Raw genomic sequence first — 16951 nt, forward strand, 5'->3', positions numbered from 1 at the left:
TCATCCATCCATCATCCATTTAAATCGGGTTTTCATCCATCTTTTAGGATCGGGTGGATCGGGTTTTGACGGATGCGGGTGAAATTGACATCCCTAGCGGTTGGTCTCGCTTATGACGCACATATTTATTTAAACGGGTTAAATAATATTTTACTTGAATTTGGTCAATCAGGTTGGGTTCAGGTCGGATCATTTGGGGTCAACAATACATTTCGTTTCGCTTCGAGTTGGATCATTTCGGATTTAAGGTCAATTTTAGATTGTCAAGTTGATGGATCAGCTTGGGTTGGGTCATATTCGCGTATGAGTCATTTACTCATTTTGAATCCGATCATTTTCAAGTCGGAGGTTTAAACATTTTGAATCCGATCAATTGACAAACAAAATTATTTTACAAAACTAGTTATAAAGTAATTTTTGGTGAAGTTGGGTAATTTCGGATCGGTCGTTTTGGGTCGAGTCAACATTTGGCCAATCCTCATTTCGCGTCACATTCAGGTCATGCAACTTCGCGTTGGTTTCGAATCCCGGATCAGCTTCATGGGTCGGATCATTCGAGTCGGGTCAGCTTGACCAGGTATAGTCCTAGGTATCCCTTTTACATATGCATGTCTTAAACAAAGTTTTTTTTTTTTTTTTGGTATAAACCATCCCGAATAGTTAGGAGTCGAGCCGGTTAGAATCACTAGGGTGGCAAGACTCTCCCTCAATCCCTCATAACATCCTTGTACAAAAATTTACTTGTATCATACCATAATTGTGATTTGTGATGTTGAAAAATACTCAAATTTTGTTTTGTTAAGTACTTTGATCTGTTTTCACATACAATAGAAAATGATCCCTAATCAATCCCTGCATATTCTCATTATATACTCCGTATATGGGAGAGATTCATTTCTATTGAATATAATTCAAGGTTCACAACTGTCCAGGGAATTATACATGCTCAAGTTACAATACTGAGCACAAAAATGTGGTAGCACATACATAGGAAACCTGATACTTATATTGCTATGATTTGGTCAGCTCCTTTTCTAGTTTCAACCTGCAAATCTAATCCAGACTTGAGATTTTTCAGCATTTCAATTTAGCCAAGTTGTTGAAACTGTGATCGCGTCGAGTATTCCTTAATCAACCCTGAGAAAAATGAGTCTTCTCTTTCTAGGAGCTTTGATGGGGTGTCATATTCTGCAATTCTTCCTGTTTGTCAGAATGAAATGTTAGTCATTAACTGTATACATGCCAGTATTGGAATATTTATGCTCAAACAGTAAAAGGGTACGATAACTTGTATGAGACGGTTTTTGACATCACGTGTGATCAGACTGTCTCATACAAGACGAACTGGTAAAAGGGTCTGTGTCAGAATGAAATGTTAGTCACTAACTGTATGTCTGTATGCATGGCAGTATTGGAATATTTATGCTCAGACAGTAAAAGGGTACGATAATTTGTATGAGACGGTTTTTGACATCACGTGTGATCGGACTGTCTCATACAAGATGAACTGGTAAAAGGGTCTGTGTTAGAATGAAATGTTAGTCATTAGCTGTGTAGATGCCAGTAATGGAATATTTATGCTTAAACAGTAAAAGGGCACGATAACTAGTATGAGACGGTTTTTGACATCACGTGTGATCAGACTGTCTCATACAAGATGAACTGGTAAAAGGGTCTGTGTCAGAATGAAATGTTAGTCATTAACTGTGTAGTGTATAATAAAAGGGTACGATAACTTGTATGAGACGGTTTTTGACATCAACTGTGATCAGACTGTCTAATACAAAACGAACTGGTAAAAGGGTGGGTGTAAGTACCGTCACTCAAGACAAGGACAAGATCGCTGTCGACCACAGTGTGGATTCTGTGAGCAATTGTAACAATTGTTCTGTCTCTGAATTCCTCGGTTATGATCTTCTGTATTATCCCATCAGTTGCAGAATCTACTGATGCAGTTGCTTCGTCTAAAACGAGAATACTACTTCGTTTAAGCAGTGCTCTTCCAAGGCAGAAGAGTTGTCTTTGGCCGGCACTCCAGTTCTCTCCATTTTCGACCACTATACACCGGAATTCAGCAAATTAGATACAGTTTCAAAAGTGCAGAAATTCTCATGAAGAACAATCCAACAGCAGGAGATGATAATATGATATACTCACCTGTCGAATCCAACTTTTCTTCCTTATTTCGCACAATGTCACCTAGTTGGCATTTATCCAACGCCTACAAACAACATAAACGTAGATTTTAGTCATGTCACTGAAATAGATTTTAGCATCAGCTAGAAAACCGGGTGGAGATGGCGCCGTTCTCTACTGATAAATTTAGACCTGTCAATCGGGTCCCGGGTCGGGTTGGGTCAGAATACGGGTCAAAAATAATTTCTAACGCCTTTTTTAAACAATTTTTTTAATTAAAAAAATATTTTTTTAAAAATGTAAAACTTATTTAAAATTAATATTTTAATCATATTCAACGTTTAATTATATTGACATAACTATTAAAATAAAGTTTTTTTAATAACTATTTTATTATTAAATATTATAAAAGTTATATAAAATTGACTTCTTAGTTGTTTTTGTAATTTTAAGTAATTAAAAAACTATTTTTTTAACTATTTTTTCAAATATAATATATAAATATTACGAAGTAATATTTTAATAAAATTCTTAATTTACCTTTGACCCAACGGGTTGACCCGTTCGGGTCGGGTCTCGACCCTAAAATAACGGGTCATTTTGGGTTCAGGTCAAACGGGTTTGTAACCCTAAAACGGGCCGGGTTTTCGGGTCGGGCCAAGTTTTGACAGGTCTAGATAAATTCAAGCATTATGTGTGCCAGACATGATATGTTGAGTATTACCTCCCAGACTTGGGTGTCAGAATGCTGTTGAAGCGGATCAAGGTTTCCTCGAACAGTGCCATCAAACATGGTAGGGTCCTGTGGAATGATGCTGAGCCTAGATCTCAAGTCATGAAGTCCTATCTTACAGATATCTACACCATCAATTATGATGCTACCTTCCCTTGGTTCAACAATCCTGAATAAAGCTTGTATAAGTGTAGACTTCCCGCTACCTGTCCTCCCTACGACACCAATCTTTTTCCTTCCTGGAAATATGCATGTGATATCTTTCAAGACTGAGGGAAGGTGTTCAGCGTAACGAATCTGCAACATAAATTTAGACCTTCAGAATATTCGCCAGAATAGAATAACTGCTTAGAACAAGGATACATATTATATTTGTCGAAAATATTTCCTGCTGATATTAGATTCTTAATTTCCACTTTTATGTCCAAAACCTGAAACAGCATACCTGCAAGTTCCGGAACTGAATTGTTCCTGTAGTAGGCCAATTATCTGGAGGTCTATTATCTTCAATAACAAGAGGGGCTTCACTCTTAAGTTTCGTGTATTGAAGAATCCTTTCTACAGAAATCATTTTATTTTCTGCATTGCATATATTCCATATGACTGAAGCTTGCTGAACATTCAAGTTTATTCCATATGTCACAGCTAGACCTGCAATGCCTGCGAAAATCAAAAACGTATTAATTTCACTGTTCTTGCAATTAGGGTTAAAGCAAAACAGCGACATAAATTGTATGCGCTTCTTCTAATAACCAGTTAATAGGATTGTTCACGCAAAGTTTTTCTGTGTTAAATTTGTTCGCTTTTTGAGGTTTGCGTTCACCCATGGACGGTTCTAAAGGATGATTCATGTCAGCCGACCCCAAATCATTTTGGGATTAAGGCTCTGATGTTGTTGTTGTTATTGTTGTAAATGTGAAAACACTTTTTCCTGTCATAGGCCAAAGCCTTTGATGCAGACCTGGCAAAAATGACCCGTGACCAAATTGACCTACTCAACTCGAGTGACCTGTTTGTCAGGTCTTACTAGGGTATGTCGTTTAGCAGCTTTGTAAGGAGTTCCAAGTACTTACTTGGATTTATGATTCCGTCAGGAAGAGAAACCAGAAGAACCAGAGTAAATGCAAACACAAAATTGGAAAGTTGATTCAGTCTGAAAGAAAGCCACTCCATGGCTGACACATTGTGAAACCACGGCCTTGAATGACCGTCTACCAAGACGAGGTTTGCATTAATAAAACGATCCTCCTGGTCAAATGCACGTATAGTAGCTGCTCCGGCAAGTGACTCTCCAAAATGATGGAGGATGGGAGTTTTCTGAATCTCAGCCAATCTCGCTAGCTCTCTTGCTGTCGGTATGTAATATTGCTGCACATATTTTCCCATCAAATTCATTATCATAATCACATCCTGAAATCGCGTTTAAACTTCTGACTATCGAAAATAACTCTTACCTTATACCAAATACAGATTGCTGTCACTGGAATGAAGATGAGAAAAACTTCCCATGCTACCTGTGACATTACTGCAATGGTACCTAAAAGCTGAATCCCTGAGAATGCTGCCCAACCTAATCTTTGCGCGATTTCCAAGTCTAATACACTTTGATCAGACGATGCCTGCATTAAAAAGTGTCGAGTGTTAGACATGGGTATCAGAGGTAAGATATGAAGAGTCACAGTAAAATAGACTTTTACCCGATTTAGGATTCGACCAGCAGGAGTAGAATCAAAAAATGACATCGGAGATCTTAGCACACTGTGAAGCATGTTCTCAAAGAGCCTTTGGGCAGAAAGGATGCCTACTTTTGCTGATAACGTAGACCGAACTAGTATACCTAGTGAGCTCGCGATAGAAAGTAGTGAGTAAATAAGTAAAACATAGTCCATCCCAGCTATAGGTGTTCCATCTCCTGAAGTAGGACAAGCCCAAGTCATCCAGTAATTACTTGCTATTTGCAGAGCTTGAAAACTTGTTTGTGCTAAAACAATGATCGGAACCAAAAGACCGCCTTTCACCATAGTAAGATATTGCCAATAAACTTCCTTGTCTATGCTTCCTTTCTCCCTTTCTTCATCCTGTATCAACTTTCCTTGCTTCTCCTTTATTTCTTCAAGGTTATCTTCAACTGAATCCTTTCTTTGGATTTGTTCCGAACTTGGTTTGGTTTCGGAATGGTATTGATTTTGTGACAGTGTACTCTGAGAGCCTTCAACTGCAAGAATTGACTCTAGGGCTTGGTTATGAGCCCCAACAAGGACTTCAAAACCGATATTTTGCTCCAAAAGTTCGTTAAAATTTCCCGCCTGAGTGATTCTTCCATTTTGCATCACCTGACCGGATAACAGCATCAGAACTCAGAAGAGAACTAATGCATAATTTTTTTTTTTTTTTTTTTTTGACAATTGGAAAGCGAGTAGAGATTACAGACGGATAGCTCCCTTAGCTAATGCATAAAAATTGCTGTAATTAATTACATACCAAAATATGGTCTGCTGCTGGTAGAAATTCAACTTGATGGGTCACATAGAGTATAGTCTTGTCCCTTAGAACCCCCATCAAACATTCCTGGCATACAAATATCGAAATGAACAGAAAAAATCAGGAGAAAGAAGACGGGATTTGACTTAATACACAGAAGCGTCAGAAAGTTTTTTCAAAATGGCTCACTAAACTCTCTGCGCTTCTTATAATTTTAATTACAAGTCATTGGGGTAAAACTCTCCATGTATATTATGAGGTAACTTTTATTAATGCGAATTTCATCATGATTCAAGGGTCATTCAGAAACGATCTCTATGTATTCTGCAAGTTTTTAACAGACGGTAAGGCTGCATATATCTGACCCCTTTACCTCGCTCTACGAGGTAAAAAAAACAATGTATAAAGTACAGAGAACTGAAAATCAGAATACACAAACCTGAAAAAGCTGTGTACCAGTGTGTGCATCAACCGCACTGAAAGGATCATCAAGCAAGTAAATATCCGCATCCTGGTAAACTGCGCGAGCAATTTGAATCCGTTGCTTCTGACCACCACTCATGTTAATCCCTCTTTCTCCGATCTCAGTCAAGTCACCATGGGAGAAAAGCTCAAAATCCTTTGTCAAAGCACATGCCTTGACGGTTCTATCATACTTAACAGCATCATAAGGGTTTCCGAAGAGAATATTCTCCCGAATATTTCCTGTCAATATCCAAGGGGATTGAGGAACATAAGCTTTAGACCCACTTATCTTCACACTTCCTGAAATCTTCTCAATTTCTCCAATGATCGCCGACAGTAAACTGGATTTTCCTGATCCAACAGTTCCACATATCGCGACCTTCATTCCCCTCGTAATCTGCAGATTGACTCCATCAAGGGTGGGAGTTTTTCCATGTGGGTCCCAGCTAAATTTCCCTTTATCTATATCGATAGCAAAGCGGGTCCCACCCACAGGGACAAATTCAATAGCATCATGCTGAATTTCTTCTTCCTGCAGGAAATAAGCAACTCTATCAACAGACACTTTAGCCTGTGCTATCACATTGAGCAAATCAGGCAGAGCGAAAATCGGATCCTGCAACATCCGAAAAGTAGCTAATGCTGATAAAACACTGCCTGCTGTCAGTGGAATTCCCATCAAAAGACAAGCACCAAAAGTCGCAATGGAAATAAATGTCGGTGAACCCCAGAAAATAAATGCACCAATCGCCGCTAATCTTAATGATATCCAAATCCAATTAGACTCAATACTTCTCAAACCCTGCAGTTTATCAATAAACTGATTGTCCCAAGCTTGAAGCTTGATTGTCTTAATATTTCTAAGAACTTCAGAAGTCGCTTTCATACGAGCATCTTTCGCATCCATAATCTTTGACTGGTATTTTTTCTGCATTCTTGTCAAGGGTACATTAAAACCCATAACTATCAAAGTTGCAGCCAACCCTGCAAGTGACCCTAACCCGAGACTTGTATGCAGAACAAAAATAGCCAAGGAAATTTGGACCGGTAACATCCACAGTTTATTCATGTACCATATAAAGTCGGTGATCCTTTGAACATCAACACTCATGTAATTAATAATCTCACCCCCGGTGTGAGCCTGCCGAGCCTGACTTGACAGGACTAACCCTTTCCGGTATATGTGAGATATCAAAGCGGATCTAAGCCTAAGCCCTAATTGTCTCGCCCCAAAGATCCATTGCCGTTCAGCTGTTGTCTCGACTACTTTTGCACACAGAAAACAAACTGCAATCAGGTAGCCTGACTGTAACCTCTTATTTTGCTTATCATTCAAAAAATTCACAAAATAATTTATCAAATATGGACCGACATACGATGCAGATGCACTTATCACTGCAAACATCCCATTTAAGGCTGCTTTTTTCCATATTATTTCGACTATTGCTTTGTAGATGAATCTGCTTTGTCCTTGACTTTCCTCCTTGACTTTCCTTAGACTCTCATCAAAGCAACCAGACAGATATTCCGCGGAATCATGTTTATCCACTTCAGGAACCTCGTCCTGCTCTAGTGCAGCCTTATTCCCAGTCACAAACAAAGGATTTAGCCATGAGAATGTAACCAGATCAAAAAAACTCGCTTTGCTGTAAAGCGACTCCTTTACATTTTTCCTTGACCCGATATTAAGAAGCGGCTCACTTAACTTATTTCCTTCATGATCGCGCTCTATCCTCATTTTTCCTTGAACCGATATTACCAACAGGCTTAATCCTCCAAGAAAGCCAAATAAGTCGAGATAATCCTGTACGCGAATCTTCCCTTGGTCCGCCATTACAAAATGATAATCATTTGCTATATGACATGCAGAGATCAAGAAACTACAAATCCACCATAACCTCAAAAATCCCGGAAAATTCACGAGGTACCTCTGTCTCAGACTCTTATACAATATAATTATCGACATTATCCATGACACGACTTGTAAGACTTGAGCCGAGAGACACTGAACGCGTAAATTGCATTGACTCTCGGTTACATTTATTAGTAGGAAGACTAAAGATGTTGAGTTTGTGCATAAGAGTAAAATGGAAGATATAATGCTGGTTTTCGACCAAAGGGTTAATCTCGAGTTACTGGCATTGATTGTTGTGTCGTCGACTACTGATGTTTTTGTTCTGTATCTGTAGAATGATAATGCAATTTTTCTGATGAAGTATAACAGTAGAAATCCATAGAATGCTACCAGCAAAACCATGCTGATCTCCTCCCATAAACAAGGGGAGCTCATCTGCAACCATGATGTCGGATTCGACATCCTAAAATCTGTCATAGGAAATGAAATTCATGAATATCCATAGATTGATAATGCAATTATATCTGTATCGTTCCAATTATATCAGATGTCCCCGAAGGGACATAATGCAATTATCTCTGTTATTGCTAGATTTATGTCATTTCTATTTCGATTAGAAATAGAAAAAAAAGGGACTTGCTAAATCCCGCACATCATATTACTTAATCCCGCACTTTTTTCCCCTTTCATTTTTCACTCCAACCAAAACAAGAGAGATGGTAAAAAAAACCCAAAAAAAAAAAAGGAAAAAATAAACAATAACGTAAACCCTCCCAAACAGCCACCACCGGACAGCCCAACATCGACCACCATTCCCCGCCCCCTTCCCAGCGCCGACCACACTTCACGGCGACGACCAACCACTCCCTGCCGTCCCGCGCCTAACATACAACAACACCACACAAAGTACTCCGGCATGTTCAACGGTGTTCCCACCGTGAAATCGACCACCCTACTCCGGCCAGTAGAGCCCCACAATCACCAATTCAAGAACACTACATCAATATTAATCCATTAATACAAACCCTAACTGTAAAACTATTGTTTTTTACATCAATTAAAAGACGGCATTATTAAAATTATTGATAGAACGAAGAAATTACGCATGGTATGTATGAATTACGATTCATAATTGTCGAATTTGTCGATGAATTGGTTAGGTTTGGGAGAGAGAAGGGAGATAACTCTATTTAGGGTTTTTTTTATGAGAAGGGTAGTTAGGGAATATTAGGACAAAGTGTGGGATTTAGTAAAGAAGTGTGCGGGATTTAGCAATTGCGAAAAAAAAAAAAAAAACCTTTCTTTACCGCTGTCAAAAAAAAAAAAAATTGGCGACAAAGACTCGCTACTCTTTGATCAACTTGGAACAAGATGGAATAAAGCTGAATGACTCGTGGAGTCGTGGTAAAGAGTAAGAATGATTATCTAGTACTCCCTCCATTCAACTCCACTTTGCATGTTTCCCTTTTGCACACTATTCACAAGCGGACATTCAACTTCAATTTTCTCTCGATACATAAGTTAAAATATATTCATGAGGGATCTTATTTGATTCGTATTTAAGAGTACATTAAAAATATTTAACTTTTATAATTTTTGGAAATACGTAGTTAAAGATATTTATTGCACAAAAGTCGCGTTGGCAAACGTGATAAAATAAACATGTAAAGTGGAGTTGAATGGAGGTAGTAGGAGTTAGGCAATACGGTTGTCAACACAATTTTTATGGTAAAACGGTGTTTCTAACCCCATTGGTCTGGGTACGCGTTAATGATCTAAAAATTGACATAATATACGAAAGTACCTCTTATGAGAAATTACAAAAGGGATTTAATATTTTTATTTCGAATAAGATTCTTTTCTATTTTGTCCATTTTTGAATCGCTAAGGTGTGCCAAGTGAACACACGTTAGAAAAATCATTATTTATTTAATGTCAAGAGCTATGTAGCTAGCACCTAAGTAAGTAGGATACTAAGACACTCGAATATTGATACAATTATTGGAAGAAAAAAAATAGCCTAGTCAGACACGCGGACATTAAAAGTTACTGTACAAAGTATTCGATCTTTTTTTTTTCAGATTCATTGAAGGAGACGAAAAAATACGCAGTCTAAGCAGAAAAAAAATGATAAACAAAAGAAAAATCTCAGAGGTTAAATCCAAGATTGGCTGTACAAAATTGAAAAAACTAGCACAGTTTAATCTGCTTTTCTTTTTGTTTTTTTTAGTAGTACAAACTATCACTGTTTTATTCATAACTTTGGATTACATGTTATTGTCTTTTATCAACACGACAATTAGATGTCAATTAGCTTAGTTGATTACGAGTATAAAGTCATAAGATGTCAGAGCATTAAAATCGCTTTTGTAACTCCCTGGCCTTTACATCCGGAAAAAAAAAGTTATCAATACATTAAAATGACATATAGTCACTGTCAAGAGCTCAAAAGTCACATGAAATAGTGTAAAAAAAAATTGTATTTGTGATCCACGATTTTTTCATATAAGACTGTCTCATAATAATAGCGACCCACAATAATCATGAGACGGGTTTGTACAAGGTTGTTGAGTGACACTACTTTTTCCCTTCCTATGATGTCCTTTATTTAGCGATCACCTATTTATATATGACAACGGCGTTACACAAGATCAGCTGTTTCAGAGTTATCTTGATACATGATTCGTGTTTACATATAAATTGAAATAAGACTGTACTACTCTGAATGACTATGCTTAAATTGATAACGGTATTACCCAAAACCAACCGAGGTTGATTATTACAAGTGTACTTTATTTGTTTATAGGCGAGGGAGACTTTTAGTTGAACGAGTTGATATGACACTAAAATAGAATAAAAATTGAAAAATAATTACCCAATCATATGAGTTGGTCTCTTAACATCTTAGTATTTCAAAACCGTCTCATACGAGTATTTATATAAAATGAAAGAGGATGATTTCTTGTGTTAGAGATCCAAAGAACATGGAGTATTAGTTACCAAACTCAGTCAAAACAGCCCCTTAATTATAGACATAAGTTAAGAATAAGAATCAAGATGATGGTTTACGATGTTGGTGTTGTCTTTTGACAAATCGTTATTCCATGCATCTCGATTATTTGTTTAGCTTTGATTAGAAAGTAAACAAATGATTGAAGGAATGGAGTATTACGTGCTAAAGACGAAAATCAAAGAAATACCCACGCACTTCATTCAGTTCATATAAAAGATCAAAAAAAATTGATTAAAATATTCCTCACATGAAATATAAAAGGTAAACAAAATAACTAAGACGGAAAGAATAGTAGCATTAACGTGAGTACGTAAAAAAAAAAAAAAAAAAAAAAAAAAAAAAAAAGTGAAGAGTAGAACAATAACTTACTTGGTAGATGTTCGTCGATCATTATGTTGTGAATTATTGCACCACGAGGCTATCTAGGAGTCACACTTTATAGTGCTCCTAGGAGTCTTGACTACGGAATCGGGAAATCAGATGAACGCAACCTTATATAGTTTGACACTGATTTGAGACGCCAGCCTAAAAGTACAAAAATGAATTAATGAAGGAAGAAAAGAGCAAGAAAGTCATTGTGAGAAAAATGAAAAACTTAAAAATGGTGGGAGTGTTAACGTACCAATTGATTTGAGGTGGTACTTAAAAAGATTTTTGGGATGATGTGATTTGTTTTTATGTTGTTTGTTTTTCTAATAGCCAACAATGACTCACTACATACATATATACAAGTACAATGTTGTAATAGCAAATACTAAAAAAAAATTAAAAAAAATAAATGTTCTTTACGATTGGTCTCTTTATAAATAGTTACATATTCTTGTACAAGACATTCTTACATGTAGACATGTACTCGGGCTGGACTAGGGCCGGGTCGGGCTAACCAGAAGGCGGGCCGGGCCGGGCTCACCAGGAGGCGGGTCTGGCTTTCCTGGTCAGACCCAGGCCAGGCCAAGGGGGAGGGACGGGCTTGGCCGGGCGGGCCTGACTGGGATATGTTTCACCTGGACTAGGCTTGAGTCGGGTCGGGCTGACGAGCCTTACCAGTTTATTTTTATTGCTCTTTCACATACACATTTTACTCTTTCACATACAAAAATTACCTTTTTATCCTTTTTATTTTCAATTTTTTCTCATCCCTCGTCTCTCCACCAGCGACCCACCTACCAAAAACCGACCACATACATCAGCCGCTTTCCCAAACCGACGACTACAGCCGTGAACCCAGTCAATCTTTAATCTCCTATGAACGAAGTAATTCTTTAATTAGTTGAAAAAAAAATTAAAAGACAATCAAGTCTTAAATGACAATATGATTGAAATAACATTGACTAGAAATATGTACAATGCAACTTCATGTATTGCTTGACTACCGCTTTGACAAATTTGAACTTTGTGTATTGCTGCAATACAACTTCGATAAATTCATTGTAATACATGACAAATTAATGTAATTTTTTGATAAATCGAAGTAATTGCTTGTTCGATGCAAGAATTAAGATCTATAATTTGAAAAAATTGAGTGATATTTAATTAGGTTTTAGGAGAAAGAGAGATATATTACGAGGGTAATGTTTGGAAATATTATGAGAAAAATGTATGTAAAAGAGTAAAAGTCGTATGTGAAAGAGCAATACCGTATTTTATTTCTTATTATTTTTGCTACAATGGCGGGTCAAGGGCGGGCCGGACTGGAATTTTAGAACCCGGGCCGGGCCGAGTCAGGCCAAGTTGCATAAAATGACGGGTCAGGGCGGGCCGGATCAGTCCATGCTGATGGTCAGCTCTACTTATATGAGAATAAACCGATAAAAAATGGATAAAAATGAAAAAACCTTCAATTAGTCAGTTTAAGCGAAAAATAAGTTCAGGTCAAATACTGCAACCGGTTACCAAAAATCTACAAAAAGTCAAAACTCTTATATTAACGCTCTTTGAAAAAATAAAAAGTTATTGTATCTACTACAGAGATATATCATTCTCCGAGACTTTGGATACACCGTATCTTAATAACTTAATAAGTATTGAGAGACTACTTTTGAGTATCATAAAAAAGACTCCACAAAACTCAACTCTATATTTTTGTACAATTCCATAAATTAGATTAGGTAATAATAAAGTATTAGAGATATGATATCACGTGCACATGATACCCTTATTGTCCTAGTGACAACAAAAAGGTTAAAACTTGAGTTGGATTCCTTTTACTTGTAGGGTATATGCGGTTTTAGTGATGTACAGAAATGTAAGATTATTTTGGAGTGTTATGGTTCTTAAGGATATAAAACATGAGAAATTTGGGACAGTGATTAACGTTAATCGCTCAGTTTAGGTACCGATAAGCATTTATACCAACTGGCCTGGTAAGGAGCTGTTCAATCTTAGTTAGATGTCTTGAGTTTAGACTAGGGCTGTAAATGAACTGAGCCTGCTCGACAAGTCTTCGAGATCGGCTCGGTCAAAGCTCGGCTCGAGATTGGTCAAACTGAGCTCGAGCTCGGGCTCGAACTAAGCTGAGCCCAAATCGAGCCGAGCTCGAGCACACTAAGGCTCGGCTTGGGAGTTCGTTTGAGCTCGTTATTTTTAAAATTACTTAATATTTTTCAATATATGTACTTAAATTGTATCAATTTTAAAATAAATAAATTAAAATATTAGTTTATAAGATAAAATTACATAATAATTGTTATTATAAGCTAACAAAAAGATAATATTCTCGTTTAAATTTGATTTTTTAAATCAAAAATTACGTTATAATTAAAATAATGCTCGAAAAAATGGTACGCAAACAAAGCTCAGGCTCCGGTTCGGGCTCGTAAAATATTATATGAGCCGATTCCGAGCCTTGATTTCAAGAGCTCGGGTTCGGGTTCGGGTTCGAGCTCGATTTTTACAATATGAGTCGAGCTCGATCATAGGTAAGCTCGAGCTCGGCTCGCTTACACCCCTAGTTTAGACCTGGGAAAACAACAAATGTTAATATTCATGAGATAGTGTTTTACCGTCCTAATAATCTTACTTGACTCAAATCTGAACTAAACTAGATGATATACAAAAAAATAAACTTAATTAATCTAGGTTGATTATAAGACACTTGTGAAAGATTACACAAAAATAGTGATTTTCTATTTGAAACAAACAAATCTGATCACGTTACTTACTTTAATTTACTACTCGTAAGATGCTACGGAGTATATTTTGTATTAGTAGGTTTGAAGCATTACTACTATTTGCATAACAAGTGTTGTACTTTTACTAATTTATTGTGAATTTACATAAAATATAAAATAAGGTGACGTTTTTTTATACTTGCTATTTCGTTTTGTAATATCGTCAGTGAGACAGTGACCATCTTAATTAACAATAATTTTTAGTTGTTCACGACAACTTGTTCTCAGACTTATATGATTAGGTACGTTTGATTAAAATATCTCTCACATAAAAATTAAAACTTATAAAACTTTGTAACTTCTTCTGTACTCGTATGTACTTATTCTTACCCATGTAGTTTTTTCGTAGTTTTTCTAACTTATAGATGTAGTTTTTTCTTACATAGAAGTAATACAAGGAATATAATATTACTATAATACAAGGAATATAATATTACTATTATAATATAATTCACAATATGGTAATATTGTGATTGTCTAAGAATTATCATAGTTTTAATTTCTATATTGTGTCAAATATATCTATATTACTCTCTCTATTTTTTTATATATGACTTTTTCACATTTCGAGACACTCTCTTCTCTCTTTAATATCTCTTAAAATATAAGACTAAATATTATGATATGTATACTTATATGAAAGAGTTTTTCGTGAGGAATTTAATGGTACCATTTTTATATTTTTTGAACAAATAATTTTTTGTAAATATTAAAGTCAAAGGTTTACCTCGTAAATGCAAAACGTCATATATTAAAAAATGGAGGGAGTATATATTCTAGTTAGAATGGTGCTGTTTGTTTTGCCACCCGTGACAAAAACTAAAGGAAATTTGATATTGAGTTTGATTCTTCACGTAGCTCGGGGACAAATTTGATCGCTTCCTCCGGCCTTCGGTACAGCGGGCCAAAAAAAAAAACACTTATTTTTCAAAAACTCGGGTACAATTAAAGAGAGGAGAGTTTATTGATATTGAGAAGTTTAAAGATTTTTAGATTCAGAAAGTTATGTTATACATAACTATTAAGGTGCAGGAAATGGATTATACATCTGATGTAGTACATCAGATATGATATAGTTTTTGAGTATTAATATAAAGTTTTTGAGTTTTGTTTTAAAAATTATGAGTTCTATTAGAAAGTTTTTGAGTTCATTCTTTTTAACATAAAACTAAAAAAATTATAATATAACTCAAAACCATTACACATAAGCTCAAATTTGAGTTTTGACGTTAAAAAATTAAAATGCAACTTTTAAACTTTATAAAACTCAAAAAAAAATACACAAAAACTCAAATATATATGGAGTCTGAAGTAATACATCCGATGTATAATCATTTTTCTCATTAAGGTGTGGCTTAAAAAATTTATATAATACCAATACAGAAAGATCTAAAAGACCCAAAAAAAAACCTAACTCAAACAGATAGTAACAGATATCGTTCGAAGTCGCGATTAAAGCTTTGCACAAATCCAACAATAATTTTACGAGTTGTACTTGTCGATAACATTATCGTCTTTTAGTATTTCATAATGATGTGGTACATGGCCTAAATCCTAGCTTGTGTGTATATAATCTCAAATTTATAATCCAACAAAAAGAGTAAAAGACAATAGAGTAGATGAAAAATAATTTATACTATTCAACACTGAGGTCAGTAAGATGTAGATTCATGCTTGATTGCATGGAGGCTGTTACTTCCTCAACATTTTTTCCTTATTTCTTTATTTATTTATATTACCATAGGGTTTTTAATTATATTTAATTTTTTTCGGTTAAATAAGCGCATTTATGTCATGGTGAGGATTAACCCCCCAATTTCGTGGTTGGAGTAAAAGAGTTATTATTAGCACTTGAGCTAACTCTTACGTATGTGATTTCCACTAAATAATCATGTTTTGAACAAATAAAGTGTAAGACTTGAAGGCCAATAGATCAACAATAATCTCAGATTAAAATAACAAAAAAGATCAGAATAAAAGACAATAGAGTCGATGAAATAAATTTAATATTCGACAACTGAGGTCCGTTACTTTGGCCCTAATCTTTGGGATTGAAATTATTGTCTGAACAGAACTTATTGGAGCTGAATTGAACTAAACTGAACGTAATGGAACTGAATTGAACTGAACTGGAGTAATTTGTGAAGAGAAGAGCGAACTGAATGAAGCTGAACTGAACTGAAATGAGCTGTAATTAAGTCAAAAAGAATAGGGCCGAATCTTCCATACTTATTTCCGAAATTCTAACGAGTTAATTAAATAGATAAACGAGATAAAAAAAAAAAAACAAAATACTTAGAAAATGATAAACTCGTATTTCATTGAGTTATATATAAGGTTGTATTTGATTCATTTTATACTCCACACATATATTGTCGTCTTAAAAGAGAGCAATCGTATTGATTTAAATTACAAAAGGGTTTTTAAGTTGACGTATGTGATTTCCACTAAAAAATCATGTTGTGAACAAATTAAAGTGTAAGACTTGAAAGCCAATAAATCAACAATAATGATATAGAGTATGATAGTGATTTTTGTCATCTTCCTTATTATCGTGCCTATAAAGTTATGGTGCTACGGACGCTATTAATTAAGCTGTGCATTTTTATTTAAAGTAGTAATAATGCATGTGATGTTTCTTTTCACAATTTTGGGCACAAAGTTGAATGGTTATTAATTTCTGATATTTAATTTGCAGTCCACTTTTAGTTGTCGTGAGATAATATATGTCCTCTATATGATTACTGCAGAGTTATTAAAGTTGGCTGATATGTGTGATAAAAATTTACATTTTTTAAATAAGTGGTTAGGTTTCGATTCCTAACTCTTATGAATGTGAACAACCATTACAGCTAGTCTTGCTTGTGACAGGCTAATCCCGTCACAAGCTTGTGATCTCTCACAAAAAGGGAGAAGGGATAAGGTGAGACACCCCCATGTGCTTCCCACTCACCTCTCAATGGGCATTTTGTGAGAGAAAACGGTACCCGTCACAAGCTTGCGACGGGTACCTCCGTCACAAATGAGAATTTGTGACGAATGAAAAGGCCAAACTTGGGAAGATTCTACCCATTAAACTGCCTTCATTACTCTAAACG

The 16951-nt window shown here is 35.7% G+C and overlaps 1 protein-coding gene across 1 annotated transcript; it reads right to left on the reverse strand.

The window, feature by feature from the left end:
• Positions 1-845: 845 nt before the first annotated feature.
• Positions 846-11383, reverse strand: LOC141585940 (putative ABC transporter C family member 15). The gene is made up of 12 exons (XM_074407020.1): positions 11306-11383; positions 11053-11208; positions 5790-8140; positions 5351-5437; positions 4567-5202; positions 4324-4488; positions 3943-4237; positions 3315-3529; positions 2861-3166; positions 2158-2221; positions 1818-2057; positions 846-1200 (listed from the first exon to the last, which is right to left on the reverse strand). The coding sequence occupies exons 2-12, from the start codon at positions 11072-11074 to the stop codon at positions 1088-1090; spliced, it is 4494 nt and encodes a 1497-aa protein (XP_074263121.1). The 5' UTR covers positions 11075-11208; positions 11306-11383; the 3' UTR covers positions 846-1087.
• Between the last annotated feature and the right edge of the window lie 5568 nt (positions 11384-16951).

Source organism: Silene latifolia, chromosome 6 (assembly GCF_048544455.1).
Source record: "Silene latifolia isolate original U9 population chromosome 6, ASM4854445v1, whole genome shotgun sequence".
Lineage (NCBI taxonomy): Eukaryota > Viridiplantae > Streptophyta > Magnoliopsida > Caryophyllales > Caryophyllaceae > Silene > Silene latifolia.